This window comes from Clavelina lepadiformis, chromosome 1 (genome assembly GCF_947623445.1).
Source record: "Clavelina lepadiformis chromosome 1, kaClaLepa1.1, whole genome shotgun sequence".
NCBI lineage: Eukaryota > Metazoa > Chordata > Ascidiacea > Aplousobranchia > Clavelinidae > Clavelina > Clavelina lepadiformis.
The window spans coordinates 12,425,367-12,442,160 of NC_135240.1; the positions used below are offsets into that span (position 1 = coordinate 12,425,367).

General features: G+C 35.1%; 2 protein-coding genes across 3 annotated transcripts; one reads left to right on the forward strand and one right to left on the reverse strand.

Annotated features, from left to right (window-relative positions):
• Positions 1 to 15: 15 nt before the first annotated feature.
• LOC143461201 (1-acyl-sn-glycerol-3-phosphate acyltransferase epsilon-like) lies at positions 16 to 4,882 on the reverse strand. The gene is made up of 7 exons (XM_076959033.1): positions 4,669 to 4,882; positions 2,856 to 2,965; positions 2,042 to 2,153; positions 1,608 to 1,769; positions 1,349 to 1,469; positions 1,157 to 1,271; positions 16 to 902 (listed from the first exon to the last, which is right to left on the reverse strand). Exons 1-7 carry the CDS (start codon positions 4,773 to 4,775, stop codon positions 466 to 468), a joined length of 1,164 nt encoding a protein of 387 aa, XP_076815148.1. The 5' UTR covers positions 4,776 to 4,882; the 3' UTR covers positions 16 to 465.
• A 2,699-nt stretch (positions 4,883 to 7,581) lies between these two features.
• Positions 7,582 to 14,096, forward strand: LOC143450874 (uncharacterized). Of its 2 annotated transcripts, XM_076951620.1 has the most exons (10): positions 7,582 to 7,732; positions 7,963 to 8,167; positions 8,293 to 8,543; positions 9,836 to 9,944; positions 10,041 to 10,267; positions 10,346 to 10,483; positions 10,568 to 10,738; positions 10,921 to 11,063; positions 11,180 to 11,282; positions 11,577 to 11,660. In XM_076951620.1, the coding sequence occupies exons 1-9, from the start codon at positions 7,715 to 7,717 to the stop codon at positions 11,217 to 11,219; spliced, it is 1,302 nt and encodes a 433-aa protein (XP_076807735.1). In that variant the 5' UTR covers positions 7,582 to 7,714; the 3' UTR covers positions 11,220 to 11,282; positions 11,577 to 11,660. The 2 variants fall into 2 exon arrangements, with proteins under 2 accessions (XP_076807735.1, XP_076807744.1); XM_076951629.1 differs by lacking the exons at positions 7,582 to 7,732; positions 7,963 to 8,167; positions 8,293 to 8,543; ... (3 more) ...; positions 10,568 to 10,738; positions 10,921 to 11,063 and adding exons at positions 11,870 to 12,050; positions 12,204 to 12,296; positions 12,414 to 12,540; ... (1 more) ...; positions 13,120 to 13,307; positions 13,397 to 14,096 and having other exon boundaries at positions 11,071 to 11,282.
• The last annotated feature ends 2,698 nt before the right edge of the window (positions 14,097 to 16,794 follow it).

Genomic DNA, 16,794 nt, shown 5'->3' on the forward strand with positions numbered 1-16,794 from the left:
GTTTACGTGTCTGGTACAACTTAGCTGTGCAAAAAGACTTTATTGTATTATCATTTTTAACGGTTACGAGCATTTGTATAAGAATATAAGCACATTATAGTGCAACAACTAGACAATAACTAACATACAATACCTTTAAATGTCAAAACTGGTTAGTACAGTATTTCAAAATAAGGACGGCATAACTTTAGAGACAATAAAGTCGTTCAAACGAAAGAACTAATTTCATAAAGTAACTTTTTTTAACGTATCATATAGCATGAATTTATAAATATGTTTGATGTGGTTGCAATAAGGTCCACGAATGCATTACAATTAGTGTATTACCGGAATAGAAAACAACCCTTCAAAATATCAAAGTACGTATGCAAACTACATCTTAAGTTTAAGACATGTTACACTTTTTTAAAATAGCCGCTACTTTTGTAGCACTTGGTGTGTATTCTGAAGTCAATAAATACTGTTCTAAAAAAAAGCTTTTGCATACGTAACAGTGGCGATTGATCCTCCTAGTAACGCGCCCACGTAAATTTTTCTCCCCATGGAATGGCACCAAAGAGCAGCGGTGGCAGTGATATAAAAGAAAGCTGATGGCAGGGTGTGCGTGATAGACAAGGTGGAAAGTGTGCCGTCACGAAGATCTTCACCATCGTCAATCTGACGCCGATATTTTGTTACAACACCGGCAATGCAATCTTCTTCTTCTTTCAGTTCTTCAATAGAAAAATGGCGGCATAGCAAGGAATTCTTTCGTTCGAAACGTGAATGGAGCCATGACATCGTTGTTTTTTGCGACGAACAAGGGATTTTATCCATTACAATTCGATCAAAACGGATATAAATTTGTGGTGAACTACTGACCAAAAATCTCCACATATTAGGTGCGGAAGGCCTCACACTGGCTGCAAATGTAATGTTAAACAAATTAATGCAGTACAAACAAATAAGATATTTATGGAAATAATTCACACACTTGTGCTACATCGTTACCCAACAGAAAACAAAAATCCTGTGTACATTAAGTTCACATCTATATGCCTCACCCACTTGTAGAAACATTTACGTAACGAGGAACTAAGTATTAAAATAGAAGGTAACGAAGTCCATATCAGGCAATATTTTCAGCCTAAAGTTGTATTTCAGAAGTACAAGCTACCTGTTTTAGGTCTATCCTTTTCGTCATAAATAATGGTTGCATCATAAACAGCATCCACGTATTTTCTCATGGAGGTTATTGCGCAATGAAATGCTTTAATGCGTGGCGTAAGAACCTGTATTAAAAAGTGTAGGAGCAGCAACCGTTAACAAACAAACGTAGTTTGCATGTTGAATTTTTGATTAATTCAACCTGATTAAGTGGTCGCAAATCATTTTCAATCGCATATGCTTGACTTTTTTGCAGCAGTTTTTCCCTCTTTTCGGAAAACCGGGTTCCTTCCGGAAAAATCACAAAATACATGTCCACTTCGCTGTAAGTTGAAATTTAAGTGTTATATTACCAGACCCCCGTCGACAATGTTTTAAATGTTTCTAAGTTAACTACTGGGATAATGCATGAACCCATTTTTTCATTTTAACTATTTCTTTGGCATGCATCACAGTAATACCTTTGAATAAGACCATTCAAAACCTTTTTCATATTTCTTTCATTGTACAGCCCATCTCTTCTCACAAAGACTCCTCCATGAACACCAAAAACGTATCCATATAGCGGCATGTATTTGATACTGTCTTTAAACACATATCGCAAATTTCCAACCATGTTTTGCCTAAATAGTAACAAATGCCAACCAATAGTATATTACGACCACTATCTTTCATTACTTCGTGCTAATTTTTGAAATTTATTTTAATTACATATATATATTTTGAACTAAGTGAATAAATTGGTTTTAATTTTTGCAAATTTGTTATTTCGTCAATCAGGCTGCAGTCCTGCAATTTGAACGATTTGAAATTGCACAAATCTGCAAATGACATTCATGACATGACATATTCACACCAATAAATATGATATGATGTCATTTTAGCACTAAGTTACCTTATTGAGAGTACATCAGTGACAATCCAGTCCATAGTGCACTGATGATTGCAAATTAAAATCACATTTTCTTTCTCTTTGGGAATATCTCCAGATATAAAAATTTCAGCGCCTAAATTTTCATTACAAGTTAAAATGCATATAGAATCCCATGCTATGTTACTGATTTATATTTTCTTTAACTACTGAGCAAGCTGTGCAACTAAGTTTCATCATCATCAGGGCAATTAGGTAATTGCTGATCAAAATAGGAATCTGGCCTGCATTCATAGGGAAAGGTATTGAAATGTTCATGCTCAGAATGAAAAAAGCAAGATATTTAAAACCAGCAGATTTAAACCAGAGGTAGACTTCAAAAAAGTTGGATTTAATCAAATGCAATTTTAATCCAAATCTTATCTATCAAATCCAAAAAGTTAATATAAGTATATGCAGCTAACAGTAACCAAGAGAATGGCCGATCAAATGATATACGACAACTGATAAGCATAAAAATACCAATATGTTATTGGTTTTGAAGTGTCAGAAAACGCTAAGATGATCATTACAATTACTACGAACTGGTCTTAGTGCAATTTTCTAAAAATACACACTTTTTATGATTACGAAGTATTGTTCCGATTTTTTGTTCACCAGAACCACTTATTAAGAGCAAGTGTCATTTTTACCTTGTTTAAGAGCATTACAATAGTAGCAAACAGTGTATTCATTTTCATTACCACATGCCCAGCAACCAAGTTGCATCATCCAACTAAATCCCCAGCTAAATACCAAACAAGTAACCAGTTGAGGCATTCATATGTACAATACTAACCTGTGGTGTGTTCGAAGAAGAATATAATTACTTTTTGATATGAACCCCAAAGAAAATCATCGCCTTTATAAAAATATTTCCATGGAAGAGGAAGGGATATAAGTCTCCAACTGAAGAAAACAATTATTTATGAAAACAACTGGTGATGTTGAAGTACAGTGATAAAAAAACAAGAGATTACATGGTTAACTAACTTCACCAGATCATAGAGCTAACAAACATGGGAATAAGATCACCAGTCACCAACCAAAGTTTCTTATTGTAGAAGAAATGATTTTGCCTAACTGATATTGTTAAGCTAGACTTTGTTAGTACCATGCTGGTCACGATAATATGAGATAATGTCAAGAAAACTTCAGACTTGCACACTGTAATACACTTGCATATGCTCATTTAAACACCTGCACTTGCTATGAAAGTGTGCGCAAAACTAAGTATAAGTTACATGGCCACATTTAGATCATTTGGAGAAAATTTACCTTAAGTGCATGTTGTGGTCTATGTTTTTAAACATAAAATTCAATGCAATATCGCTGACACGTTTTATAAAACATGCTACAAAAAATTACACAGGTCTTTTTCTAGTATATCACAAAATTATTTGTATTTGGCAAACTTAGAAATATTGTATGGTAGTTCCACACAAAGTGCACATCACAATCCATAATGGAATCAAAGAACTTTGTCTGCCACCAAGCTTACTGCCAACTTTATGCCAGCAGGAACCATATACAATGCGCTTGACTATCACTCATAAGCAAAAGCCTCAACAACAATAAAAGGTTTGGTAGGAGCTGGTTGCGTAAAGCAAGAGATGGAGATGTTATGAGGGTAAAATGGGAAAATAGTAGTAGCAATGGACATTTAAAGTTATCACTTGTTGTATTTAAAGAAAAATTGGTGAAGCGCATAGCTTAAGAAGACAGTAAGCTGTTACTAGATCTCAATTTTCACCAGGCGACTTTATGCACTGTACATCATACAACAACAACCAGTTCGAGCAGAAAAAGTGCAGTTTAAGAAGCTTTTGAACAGGATAAAACTAGAATCACAATGATTTTGTTGTACTCTTACGTAGGGATTTAAAAACGCTGTTTAGACCAACCAAAAGGCAGAATGGTTGATGTTGTTTTCTAGCCTGTGAATTACAATAGCAGTTCATGCTTGAATGTCCTAGGTCGTGTGCAGAATTAGGCTAAAAATCGCGATGAAAGTAGCTAAAATTGGGTTTGTTACGCCAAAAATTCTGGTGTCCATTTTGAGTCCCTGTTAAAAAAGTTCGAATCATGTTTTTTTGATGGTATTTTATGGAATATTAGTCCAGAGCATACTACTGTAAATTGACATGTAAAATTTCAGGAGGATTTTTTAACCTAATGGAGGATTTTTCAAGTAATCAGTTTTTTAGTAAACTTGTTGCATAATTCAACAAACAAGACTTTTATGGCAGTTTTTGGTATTGGCCAACTCCTTAATGAGATACTCAGTTCAAGGGTGCATTCCGTGTGATGCATTCGCTGAAGATGAGTTGTATATACATAACGAGTACGCCAAAGACTTGCTATGCCATTTTCAGTCTCTAAAAAAAGGAGACACTGTGTTCTTTGTCATCTAAACAAAAAGAAAACAGAACAAGAAGGTGAATTTGCAGTTGCCATGGTTTCAATACGGTTGCACCTCCGACTACAAAGTACGGCAGTTTTCGACTGGAATTCGTGTGTTCAAAGACGCGAGAATGCACACCGGGTCTATATAGAAGCAAGCGGTCCAATCAGCTCAGGGCCTTAAACTGACTTGAATCTAGGCTACTTACGTGGTATGTATCAGAAGATAAGTTGGCGAAACTGCTACCATTATAGTCGTCCCTATTGCTCCACGAATGATCCTGTGCAACTCTTTAACAATATTGAAGATGGCCATGGTCCAGACACTTTCCGTCGTAGTCTTAATACAACACCTGTTTAATTATACATTCGCAAGAAGCGTCTATAGGCCAACCTGTAATTTGTCTACATATATAAACATGCTGTTTTAATAACGTTTAAGGGGCTCCCCCAAGTAAAACCAATCTTGTCATCTTTAATAAACATTAATATGTAATATTCTTTCCTACGAACTCAATTGAGAAAACAGTATAAAACAGAACACACTTAATGCGTAATATTAACTTAATTTGTTTTTTGATGTTGTTTAAGTTTTAAAAAGTTCCTAATTCCAAAACGGTGATTCCCATTAAGACAGAATGTAATGTAATTTCACCCCATTCGTCAAGGATTAGCCCATAGGAAAGGGAAAAAAGATTGCATGGATTACCCATTCGTATGGGCTAAAAAGAATATTTCCATCTCTTAAAATAATTGTTGTAAGGCTAATCGTGTTCGAATGAGGTAATCCATTTGGGCACGTCACATTGCTGGTAGCTGTGTAGAAAACAGACAGCATACGTGAATTTACAGTGACTTCATTGCATCTACAGTGTAATAAATAGTGTCATCCCGCATATAAGCTAGGTTGCTTGGCCTACATAGACCTAAAACAATTGGCGGTAGTTGAAATACAGGACCCTGTATTGGCCTATAGCCTACATAATGTCCTTTGTAATGAAATGACTTATGCCTACAGATTATATAGGTATATAGTCTAGGCCTATAGTACAGGCTACCAGTATTCCAGTACTGCACCGACACACTAAAATGTTTGCAAGAAGGCCTATATGCCCTATAACTAACTTTGAAACACACTTCAGTAGAATATTAAATATTGCATCTATCATGATGATTGTCAGCTAGTAGTGGTAAGCATCCCGGACTGCTGAGTAATTGAGTTTGGAGCTTTTTTCCCCATCATTAAGTATGAACATTCACCGAAAGCTGCCAAGCCCAATATGCGACATTAACGTTTATGAAAAACAATATTGGGTGCTTCCTTGCCTAACTTTGCAATTTGGGTGACATCTATCTCACCGACTGCCAGTTATACCCATTGTGGAATGCGTGGCAACTACACAATCAAGGTTTTTAAAGACTATGCTTGCTGCACCCGAATATTTCACATGTAGACACTACCTCTTGCAAACACAGGCCACAGTTTCTAGATTTTGCCAACCAAATTGCAAAGTGTACCCCACCCCACCCCTACTCATCCTCCACCTAGTCATTCTAGTTTCAGCCATCTTGCACTTCTAAGATCTCGTTGAAAGGTGCAATGATTTCAGTGTGGTCAGATTCTAAATTCAGAAAAAAACTACAACTGTACATGCCTAGTCGGTTACAGCTTACGCTATTTGTATTTTGCTAGTCTACTTGGGTCTTGAAATAGACACTTATTTCACTAGGTGCCAGTAGCCGAAGTAAGAAAATACAAATATGAAAAATGGCAGTTTGGCTAGTCTGTCACGTGGAAGGTTTGCTTCTCAGTATTTACGGTTCACAGTTGGGTAGTTGTGAATATAACATTGATTGCATGCATTGTAATTTTTCAACTTAACGGTTACAGCGTTAGACAGAATAATCAACTTTTTCGTTACAGAATCACAACCTTTATCTTTGCGCAGCGTGACTAGAGTTTAGTAACTGAACTTGTTTTTGTCTAAGTTTCAACTTTTTTATTTGAATTTTTTATATTGTATTTCTCGAATTTGAAACTGTATAGTGAATTTGAAATAGCTAACTACGAGCGGTAGCAAGCTGAGCCAGGTGCTTTAACTGCTACATCTTTGAGCTGGCATTTTGTGCAGGAGCTAATTTATAAGTACTAACTGTTTGAAAATCAAGGTCTTCCACACATCACACAGACTTTTGTTACCGGCACAGGATTTCAAGGGCTAGATTAAACATCATGGGTCAGCAGGTTGAGCTCCTGTGAGTCTTGCATAGTTCATTCTCCAGGCCCTGTGTACCCAATTGTAATGAAATGAACCTTGTAAATATTTGCTGGTTACCGTAGTAGAAAGTGTGGTGTAAGACTTAACTTACCTTAAATTGCTTAAATTTAATTTAAAATGTTAGAATTCCATGTTACTTACTTCATAAGCAGATAGAATTTTACTCAATTTTTACTATATATTGTTGGTCTACATGAGCAGATCTTAACCAATGGGCTATTACTAACCTATGCAATCCTTTTATGAACAAAAATTATTTGCACGAAAACGTTTTCTTGTTTATGAGTATATATTGTAGGCTACTGCCACTGGCTAAACAGACCCAAATAGATGTGGATGACTCACATCTCACTGATTAGAACTTTCAAGTATTAAATATATTGCTGAGATATGTATACCTTGTGTTTGTGGCATATATCATATCAAATTGTCTGGGCAAGCAAGTCGCTGCAATGGTATGCAGGTATCATAAACAATAGACTACACTATGGTATGTACCTCCATGTTAATGCCTTGTTTATTCGTATCACCGGTAAGTTTGGTAATTTATACATACAGTACTTGAAAAACTCGCTAATATAGTTACATTAAATAATAATTATAATCTGCAACACTGTATTGTAAATTATGAATCATGACATAGGATCATAATTTTTTCTTAACTGAGACAGCTATTGAGACCAGGTATTCTCAACTTTTGTGCAATCATATGCAGTATATTTTATATATACATTTGAATGTATTCTTTTTAGCTTTATTTTCAGATATAGGCTTCCCAGCTGATTTAAATTACACTACAAAATCTAACTGAGTTAGTAGTGATCTAACTTTGAAATGAATATTGCACACTCTTACATAACCCCTCCCTCTTTGTAGGATTGAATTTATTGTTGTAATTGTTAGACAAAAATATCTATAACACAAGAATTTGCCTGTATGTTTACTGCAAATGGAAACTTGACCTACGTGTCAAGAAATGGGAAAAATAAAAGGAGTAAGTACATTTACTATATTTTACTATGTTTTTTACGTTTTTTATCTAACGTCTGTTTAAATGGGATAGCTAATAAGATAGTAATTAGTTTCTTTTCATACCAATTTCAAGCGTTAATACCAAGAATTTGTTAATCTAAATCAGGGTAGTCCTGTTATTTTTTCTACATGGGGCAGCAATAATAGTGGTTAGAGTAATCAATATATTGATATATCTTTTCCATTGCATAGGGAATTACAAAAGCTAAGTTTCGATATTGGGTAAAAGAACCCAAAAAAAGAAAACGACCCGTTTACCTCTTTGGCAAAACATTTGGTCCAGCGTTGAAACCCAATGCAAACAGTCACATAGTTACAAGAGGTTCTGTGGAAGGTGATCTAACTGCTACAAATCCTGAAATACCAAGCACTAGTAATGTTAACAGTTCTTGTGGAGGTGAATGAAAGAAATAATATAAGGAGATTTACAATATATTTCACATTTTTATGCTACATTTTTTCTGAAAATAATCACTTAACAGTCATATTGAATACTGCATTTTAATTTTCATGTTATCACAGAGTTGGAAGAAAATTTAAATTACAAAATCAGAAGAGAGAAGCTGTCTTCAGATTGGCGATTAGTTGAAGAAAAGTTGTTTAAGTTGTCCATAACCCTCTATTCTCCTGAGCGACGTACTTGCTGTGTATGCTTTGAAGAAGTTGCCAACATAATTCGTTGTGGAGATTGTGGGCCAAATGTATATTACTGTCGTCAGTGCTGGGATAACTGTCATTCTTTTGTTTGGTATCATTTGCCAGACATATGGATGGTAATTAATAATTATATACAAATATCTTTATTTTTGTAAAGGTTATTCACAAAAAGACCACTCATTTATCTGGATATAAAAGGCCATTAATGTTTGTAAACATTTTAGTGCTGTAGGCAGTCTTAAGAAATGTTTATTAATTTGTCTGTTGATAATCAACAATAATTATTTCAAATGTATATATATAATAAGTTAAATACATTCGTCTACATAAAATAATTTATCATACCTTTAATTAATTACCACAAGAAAAAGTTGTCACTGGCAGAATATTAGAGGAAAAGAAACAGTAGCTTACATTTCTTTAAACTGGTCTAGACAACAATGTCATAGTTGCTTTTTGTGCAGTAGAATGTAAAAACTGTTTGGGTTAATACTGTAAACCAAGTATCTTTGCAATTATTCCTACATTTTTACCGGAATGTATCGAATAATGTTGAACTTAGATCTCTGTTTACAATATTGTTAAAAACATTTTCACAGCTGAGAAATGCAAAATGTGTCAAAAATGTATCTGAAGTATAAAAAGTAAAAGACAATACTGGTGCCATATGTATGACACATTTTATTTCATGGCCTTCAAAAGATTCCCCTCCAACACATTTTTCAAAGCCCTTCCATTATACCACTACTACTTACTAATAAAACTTTTTTAAATGCTCAAACATCTCCAGGTCTCTGCCAAATCAGTAATAGCAAGACTGGCAGCTGGAGAATGATGTTTGTGCTTGTTCTTTTTTTAGCTGTAAGTTGTTTCAAATCGCTCAATGTCATCAATTATATCAATGATAGGCAGTTATTCAGACAAATCTGGAACAAAAAATTCTGTGCAACAAAGTGAAGCATCCAGGCATGATGAAATTATAGAATTAAAGTGGTGAAGGAGATTTTAAGTTAAGCATATATTTAGGGAAAACGTTTTGCAGTTCTTCGTTAAAGTTTAGCTGCTTCTGCTCACAATGTATCACAGAAGACAGTTGGAGTAAGATAAGGTTGTAAATGATTGCTTTTTGAGACAGCCTAAATATTTCAGTGTAGAAGCCATGTTACACGAAATCAAAAAAATGTGTTGTTGTGGTATTTGACCACATAGGAAAACAAAATTAAGCGGTAAGCTTCTACCCATGTTAAAATCGTTGATTAAAACAGACTTAGTTTTTTTACAGAACTATTCCTGTATTTCTTGTGTATGTACCAATATCACTTAGTTAAAATATCCAAACATGCTCTTGCAATTTTAGTCAACATATTACTTGTAACACATTGTTAATGGTATTATTTACACTTTACAGGGTAACATGTTTTGCAAAATGGTCACTCCGATACGACTTTTGAAGAGATTTGATGGTCATGAATGTCAGTCAAGTTACACTCGACACATTACAGTGGTTGATTACAAAGGTATAATTTTTTTTATTCCTTTGCATTTATTATAAATCATCTCTGCCATTCTTTCATCCATTGTTTTCTTGTTCATTGGCAAAGTTTGCATTTTAGGTTTTGAAAATGTGGTTTCTGTACAATTTTGCTATTGTGAGAGTGAGCCTGAAACTCTGTTAAGATTAAATCTGTGGACCTGTTCGCCCAAAAAGCCTAAACTAGCAGTATCCATTGACCTATTGGAATACTTTCGAGCCTTGTGTCTCGAAAAACATCTTTCCACTGAAGGATTTTGCCATGCTCTTGAAAATAGATTTTTGCGAGTACCTGGATATACAGCAGGGGTTAGCACTTTTTAGTGTTTTGTATTTCTAAGAAAATCCGAAACAACCTGTGGATGTTTCTTGTTTTTTTTGTTTTAGGTAAAGTCTTTGTCAAGAGTTTTGCTACAAGAAGTGGTTGAGGCATATAGACACCATGTCTATAAGCTGCAACATCTGCATGGTTTGGTCTCTTCTGATGATATAGATACGGGTACCCTGTGTCCAGCATGTGAAGGGGTAAAGCTAAGAAGTGTGATTGAAAGTTCCCAGGCCTCTGTGATCGAGTGTAAATGCTTGGCTTTAACTGCGTTTTGTTGGTAGAATCCTGAAGGTATGCGGACATATTGCTTAGATGCAAATTTTGGTTTGGTGAGAAGAATTTTGTCCGGGAGTAGAAGCTGTGATCCTCACCACAAACAATCTTTTTTTTTAAACCAAAACGAAGTCGACAGCTTTGTAGACACCTATGATGAAAACAAATATGGCTCGGCTGTAAGTTATTTCTTAACAGTATGTACCAAAATGCATTAAAAATATTAAATCAAGTACATAACTTCAACAATTGATTTCCAATCATATTGTTATGGTCCTATTATACATTTCAAGGAATTTCATGCATATTTATAAGAATAAATGCTGCATACTTATGCATTAATTAGAATCATTATTTTTAGTCCAAAAATTGCAATGACTTTCAAGCAGGCAACATCATTAGATCGAAATCTAAAAGCAGTAAACTGGCTATCAAAGGTGTATTTGGTGTTTGTTGTAAACATGAGTTTCCGACAATGTTTTTTGACTTAAAACATGGTGAAAGGTAAAGTGTACATTCTTGCTTTAGTTGTTTTGTGGAAGGTGTATTACTACGGTATATATGTAGAATTTGTGTATTAGTATTTGTAAACAATGTTTTTAAAACTGATTCTGTTGCAGGCTAGCATATGCAGTTTTAGCTATTGAAAAACTTCTGTAAAGAAACGAAAATAAAATAAGAGTTTTCTATGACATAGCTTGCAAACTGAAAGTTCATCTTCAGGTATACCTTTAAGAATTTACACATGATATTGTGTTAGTATGGCAACATTGATATACGTTTAAATTATAGGTATACAACCCATTTTTCGAAACATATTTTATTTGTAAGCAATCTACTCCTGGGTCATTGATTGCATGTCATTAGTGTTCTTAATGTTAGTGCATACTGCAGACGATGCTGTATGTGCAAGTTAGTTAATCATTTTTGCTTACATAAAATACTGCATTTATGTTTAAATAATAATTAAGATTTTGTGATTTTCTTTCTGGATTCCAATATGATTTCATTATTTAGGTCCGAAAAAACTTTGCAATTCTTAATAAAATAACATTTGCAGTACCTGTTTTTCATTCATATGGCCATATTTTCTCTTGTCAGGTAAACATGATATTTTATACCTATATATTGTACAACTGTTAGGTCAAAGTCTTTTAGTTTTATTACACTGAGCACAAGAAATTCACCGAAAATATTAAGGTCTAATTTTGAAAAACTTGTTGTCTGTATGACAAAATCTTTATATAATGATGTATTCAAGTGTAATGAGATAATTATCTCTCAGTTTTTTTGTTCTGTTTAAAATTTAGAAACAATTCAACCCAAGGTTCCTGGACGGGTTTGGACTTACGGATGGTGAAACTGTGGAGCGATTATGGGCATACCTTCGTGGATTTAACAAAATCTCAAAAGAGATGAAACCGGAACATCGTACTGATTTGCTTACCGATGGCTTGATTCTTTATGGGCGCAAGATCAAAAAAAAATTGGGTAAGCCTTGTTTGTGATTTGGTCCAGATTGACTTAAGATATCTTCACGCAATTAAGTAAACTTGCATGATTTAGGTTTTCTTTTTCTTCAGCTTTCAAACATGCACTAAATAACTAAAATAAATATGACAAGCTTTAAGCTCTGTTTCAAAGGTTATGCATTGATGAACAAGCTGAAGAGAGCTAGCTGCAAAATGGAATTGGCCAAGAGTGAATTAGAAGCTATGGCAGCTTCTTACCCTGGTGGTATGTATGATTATGTGTCTTTGTATATTTGTATTTGTATCATCTATTTGAATTATTATATTCCATGTTATTTATTTTCAGAAATGAGAGTATAACATTATACAATAAACCTTACAGGAACATTAACACAACATCAATTAAAAGCAATAGCTCTGCAACCAGAGCCGTATTCTTCTGCAGAAATGGCATCTTTTTCTTGGGTAGAAGAATACTCACTTAAACTTCAAGAATACTACTGGTTGAAGTGAGTTGACTAAATGTTTTCTGAATGATACATTTTTCAATACAATTTTGTGGTGTATAAAATTCATGCTAGTTACTGTTTGTGGGTTGTATTGCAAAAGTGAAAATTGCGAAACTGTTGAACATACAAATTTAAGTACTGAATCCTTTAGGAATAGAATTTTGTATAATTGTATAGGAAACTATATAATTTTGTTAATTTGTAGAGAAGAAGTTGAAGATTTGACCAAGGAAATAACGTCTGAAATACTTTCTGGAAAAGTTGACCAAATTGCTAAGTAAGCTGAAGGACATATCAATGTTAAATTGAGTTACTACAATAATTCCCCAGACATAAACGAATATTGTTACTTCCCACTGCTGCAACATCAGAAACCATTAGAAAAGCTTATAAAACAGTAACAACAGTGTATCCACCAAATTTACTGTGATAAAGTTAAAACCCACACAATGATGGTGAAAATGCAGTATATGGGAGTTCAATTGCCAAGAGTATTGTTTGCCAGGACATGATATATGCTTTCTTCATCGATGTATTGCATGTTCTTCTATTTTACATATTGTATGCGTTGTTTTGTAGACTTGACAGTCATCTTTCCAAAGTTGAAGTAGAAAACGGTATATTGATTCGTTGGGATGTAAAAGATGATATGATGCTTAAATATTTGTCAAGTGCTGTGAAGAAAAAAAGAGCAGAAATTTTGGAGAACATTTATAAATTAAATATCGAAAGAAAATTTTTATCTACTTTGATTCAAAAATACCCAGGTAATTTGTGCATGCACTATGCATGGGGTTACATTATCGATAAAGCTACTGTTCTGTTATTTTCAAGTTTGTACATGATGATTTTTCAGCTGGTCAAACAATTGTTCAACGACTAGTGCGAAGCATCAGGAAGGTTAACAACAACATTCGTCATCAGATTACTATGTATAATAAATACCAGAATGTTCCACAAAATGAAATGAAAAGCATAACTTTTGAAATGGTTGTCGGGTCTGGGCCAGTTAAAAACGTACCTGGTTTTATTGAAAAAAAAATCAAGGAACAACATTGCATTCGGGAAAGGTGCAAAGAAGAAATGTGTCATTTAAAAGAAGATATGACAAGTGTGATGAACTTCTATCAAAAGCAAATAAACATAGTGTCTAATCTTGTAGAAGGCTGTGAGGTTGTGGAACCATATGTGGTTACCCATCAGTTGCAAGCAGAGATCGAACTTCTTTCTTTTATAAATGACATTAAGGGCACAGTACCTTTTCAAGCAAATACACCTCTGCTCAATGAGAAGCTAGGCACTTCCGATATGGCAAAATTGGACCCAATGGAGAAAGAAGATGATGAAAGTGAATCACCAATAAATTTATCTGAGCTTCAACACATTTTAACTGAATTTGGCTCGGAAAGCGAAGGTTCAGATAACGAAGATGAAGCTTAAACTAATTAGTTTTAACCCGTGTCCTTGAGTCAGTTATGCCACAAAATTACGTTTAACTGCATTTGTTTCCATTTTTTTGTACGCATTTCAGTTATTAAACGTTCATTACATATATACTTGCCATATGTTTGTTTTGCCTCAGAAACGTTTCCTAGGCAGTAGGCAGTCTATCAAATATTTCGCCTTTAATTGTCGGAAAGGAAGAGTACGATGATTGCAAAAAGGAGCAATGCACGTCGACCTAAAACGTGGAAAGACCTTGACCCTTTGTGCTATAACGGTGAAAGGTTAACGACGGCTACCCAACACACCATGCGTTTCACGGTGATACTGTACCAAATAAGATTTTAGGAAACTTACAGAACGTGCTCGTTGTTGATAGGCACATGGACGGTTAAAATAGAACTCGGTTATAAGAAACAGCATTTTAGGGATTAAGACCCCGCTTCTGTTGCCAGAACACATCAAACCCTCAGAGTTCAAGCATTCTCCAATTTCGATGAAACTGTCCAGTAAATAAGCATGCAAAATTTAGTACACTCTGTATTTTGTCACTCTTTCGCTGTAAGCTTACTTGTTTAACTTTCAATTATAAACGTGCGTGGGATCAACAAACTTCTTATTAGTCTATACTTTTGCTGGCCAAAGCAAAAATGTTACCGGTATAACTTTTTTTAATTAGATACAGGCTAAGGCTTATAATAATTGGCGTTGGTTTCTTTAATGAAAGAAAAATGCACAATTTTTCTTAAAACAGTCCGCACAAAAAATGAATTTTTTTTTAAATTGTTGCGATTAACCATGCCTAATTTGTTTATTCAATATTTCAATGCTGTTTTATTCTCTTAGAGCTACAATCATGGAAAATTTTCATTTCCGTGTCAAAATCTTCACCTAGTAAATAACAAAAAAAGTAGTATTTGTCGTCGTGTGATCCAGTTGTTATTCAGCCCATCAAGCTGAGTGGAAAAGAGTGAAAGCACAGGAGGTTGGATGCCGGCAACTTGCTGACCGCAAGGAAGAGAAGGTTTTTCAATGATATGGCACCCAGACATCCAGTACGTTAAACATCGTAGTATGCAAAATACCGTTTATGACAATGTGTACTTGGTGGTTGTGTGATGCGACACCAGACACAAGTGCAGTAAGCTACTCAGCGATGGAGTAAAGTAAAACCATCGCTTTTTTACGGAGAGTAGCAGCCTAGTGCCCGAGCAAAAGGTATCATTTGTCTTTCCAAAGCGATCCGGGATATTCGTTTCTTGCGTAGTGACTCAAGTTGTCGACAAAACGTGAGCCAACTGTTCGAGTTCGACAAAACGTGAGCGAACTATTATTCCGACTTATTTGGGGACTGGACAGAAGAGCGCGTAGATGTTTAAGAAGGAGTGCCATCGATCCTTGTGGGATCCCGTCTTTAAGGCGTCATAGCTTGTTTCGCTTATTGTGACCTGGGGTGAAGATACTTCTCCGTTTGTAAACTAGCTCCATGGTTATACGGATTATGTACCTGTTTTGTCTGGGAGTAGACGCAGCGGCTTGCAGGCAAAGCTTCGGTGCCATACTGTATCATAGGCAGCTGTAAGTTTATGAAGTACAGCACCAGCCTTTTTGTTAATCCCGAAGCTTTTCGCGATGTTCTGGATCATAAGGGTGACCTGGAATTCAGCCAGGGGAGAAGTTGTCGATTATGGGTTCGACGCAGGGGTAGACCAAGCGTTTGCGGACTTTCAAGAGGACACACAAAAGAGACAGGGGCAACAACTCTTCGGGCCCTAAATCACGATGATAAAAGCTCTTGAAATTTTGTGACCCAGAACCTTGCTTGGCTTTGTTTGATGGAGCACAGCAGCGAAGTCATTTGGAGAGAAATGGCCAGAGATGTTTTCGCCATCAGGGGTTTCTAACCTCTAAAGGTCAGACACTTCTTTTCCAACAAGTTTGGTCCCTCTTTTCGTGTATTCCGCTATGGGAATATGGTGTGTGGATTCTAGACTGGCCTAAGCCAAGTCTAACTGTTGACTCCGAGCTAGTTATCTTGACTCCGTTGCTTTTTACTGTCTTATTTATTGCTTCTTAAATCAACACCAACTTCATAAAGTTTAGTTGTTATATTGTCCGAATAAGTTGTATCGAATTAGCAATATTTACACCATGATCCCACTTTCATAGTAATTCAGTAATAACTTCAATTTAGCAGAACAAGGGAAATAACTCAGAGAAGAGAGAATTTCCAAGAGAGCCATTTAAATCCAACACTTGTTTTATATACTAAAATATTGACCAATGAGGTAGTGCCAAATTAACTGCTATCACACGTGTACATGTGTCCATGTTATTCTAAGCTTTTCATCACAAAGAATTCAAATCGATTTTACACCAGTACAGAAAAACCACTTGACACACTTACTATATCACATATTGGTTTGAAACCACGATTGTGATTAAAGATACTAGAACAATACCTTGCTACCATAAACCACGTGTCGCATTGTACGTTATCTGAACGTTTTCAAGTACACTCAAACTTTACGCCGTGAAAACAATGCTATTTGAAACACTTCAATCTGCGTTAAATATGTCGGTTCTGAATTTCTTGTTTGAATAAGAGATTAACACGATAAATACGTCTGTTTTAACATTTACTTAATTCCAGCCAGAGAGAATGCAAAAACCGCCTTTTAAAAGTGTCAATTATAATTTGATGATATCCAAACGCCACACCGCATTCAGTCAGTTGCGTGGCGAATGTGTTGGATGAGAAAAAGCGCGGGCGTATTGAGTAAGCTGACCGGCCAGCGAAATTGTTCAAGA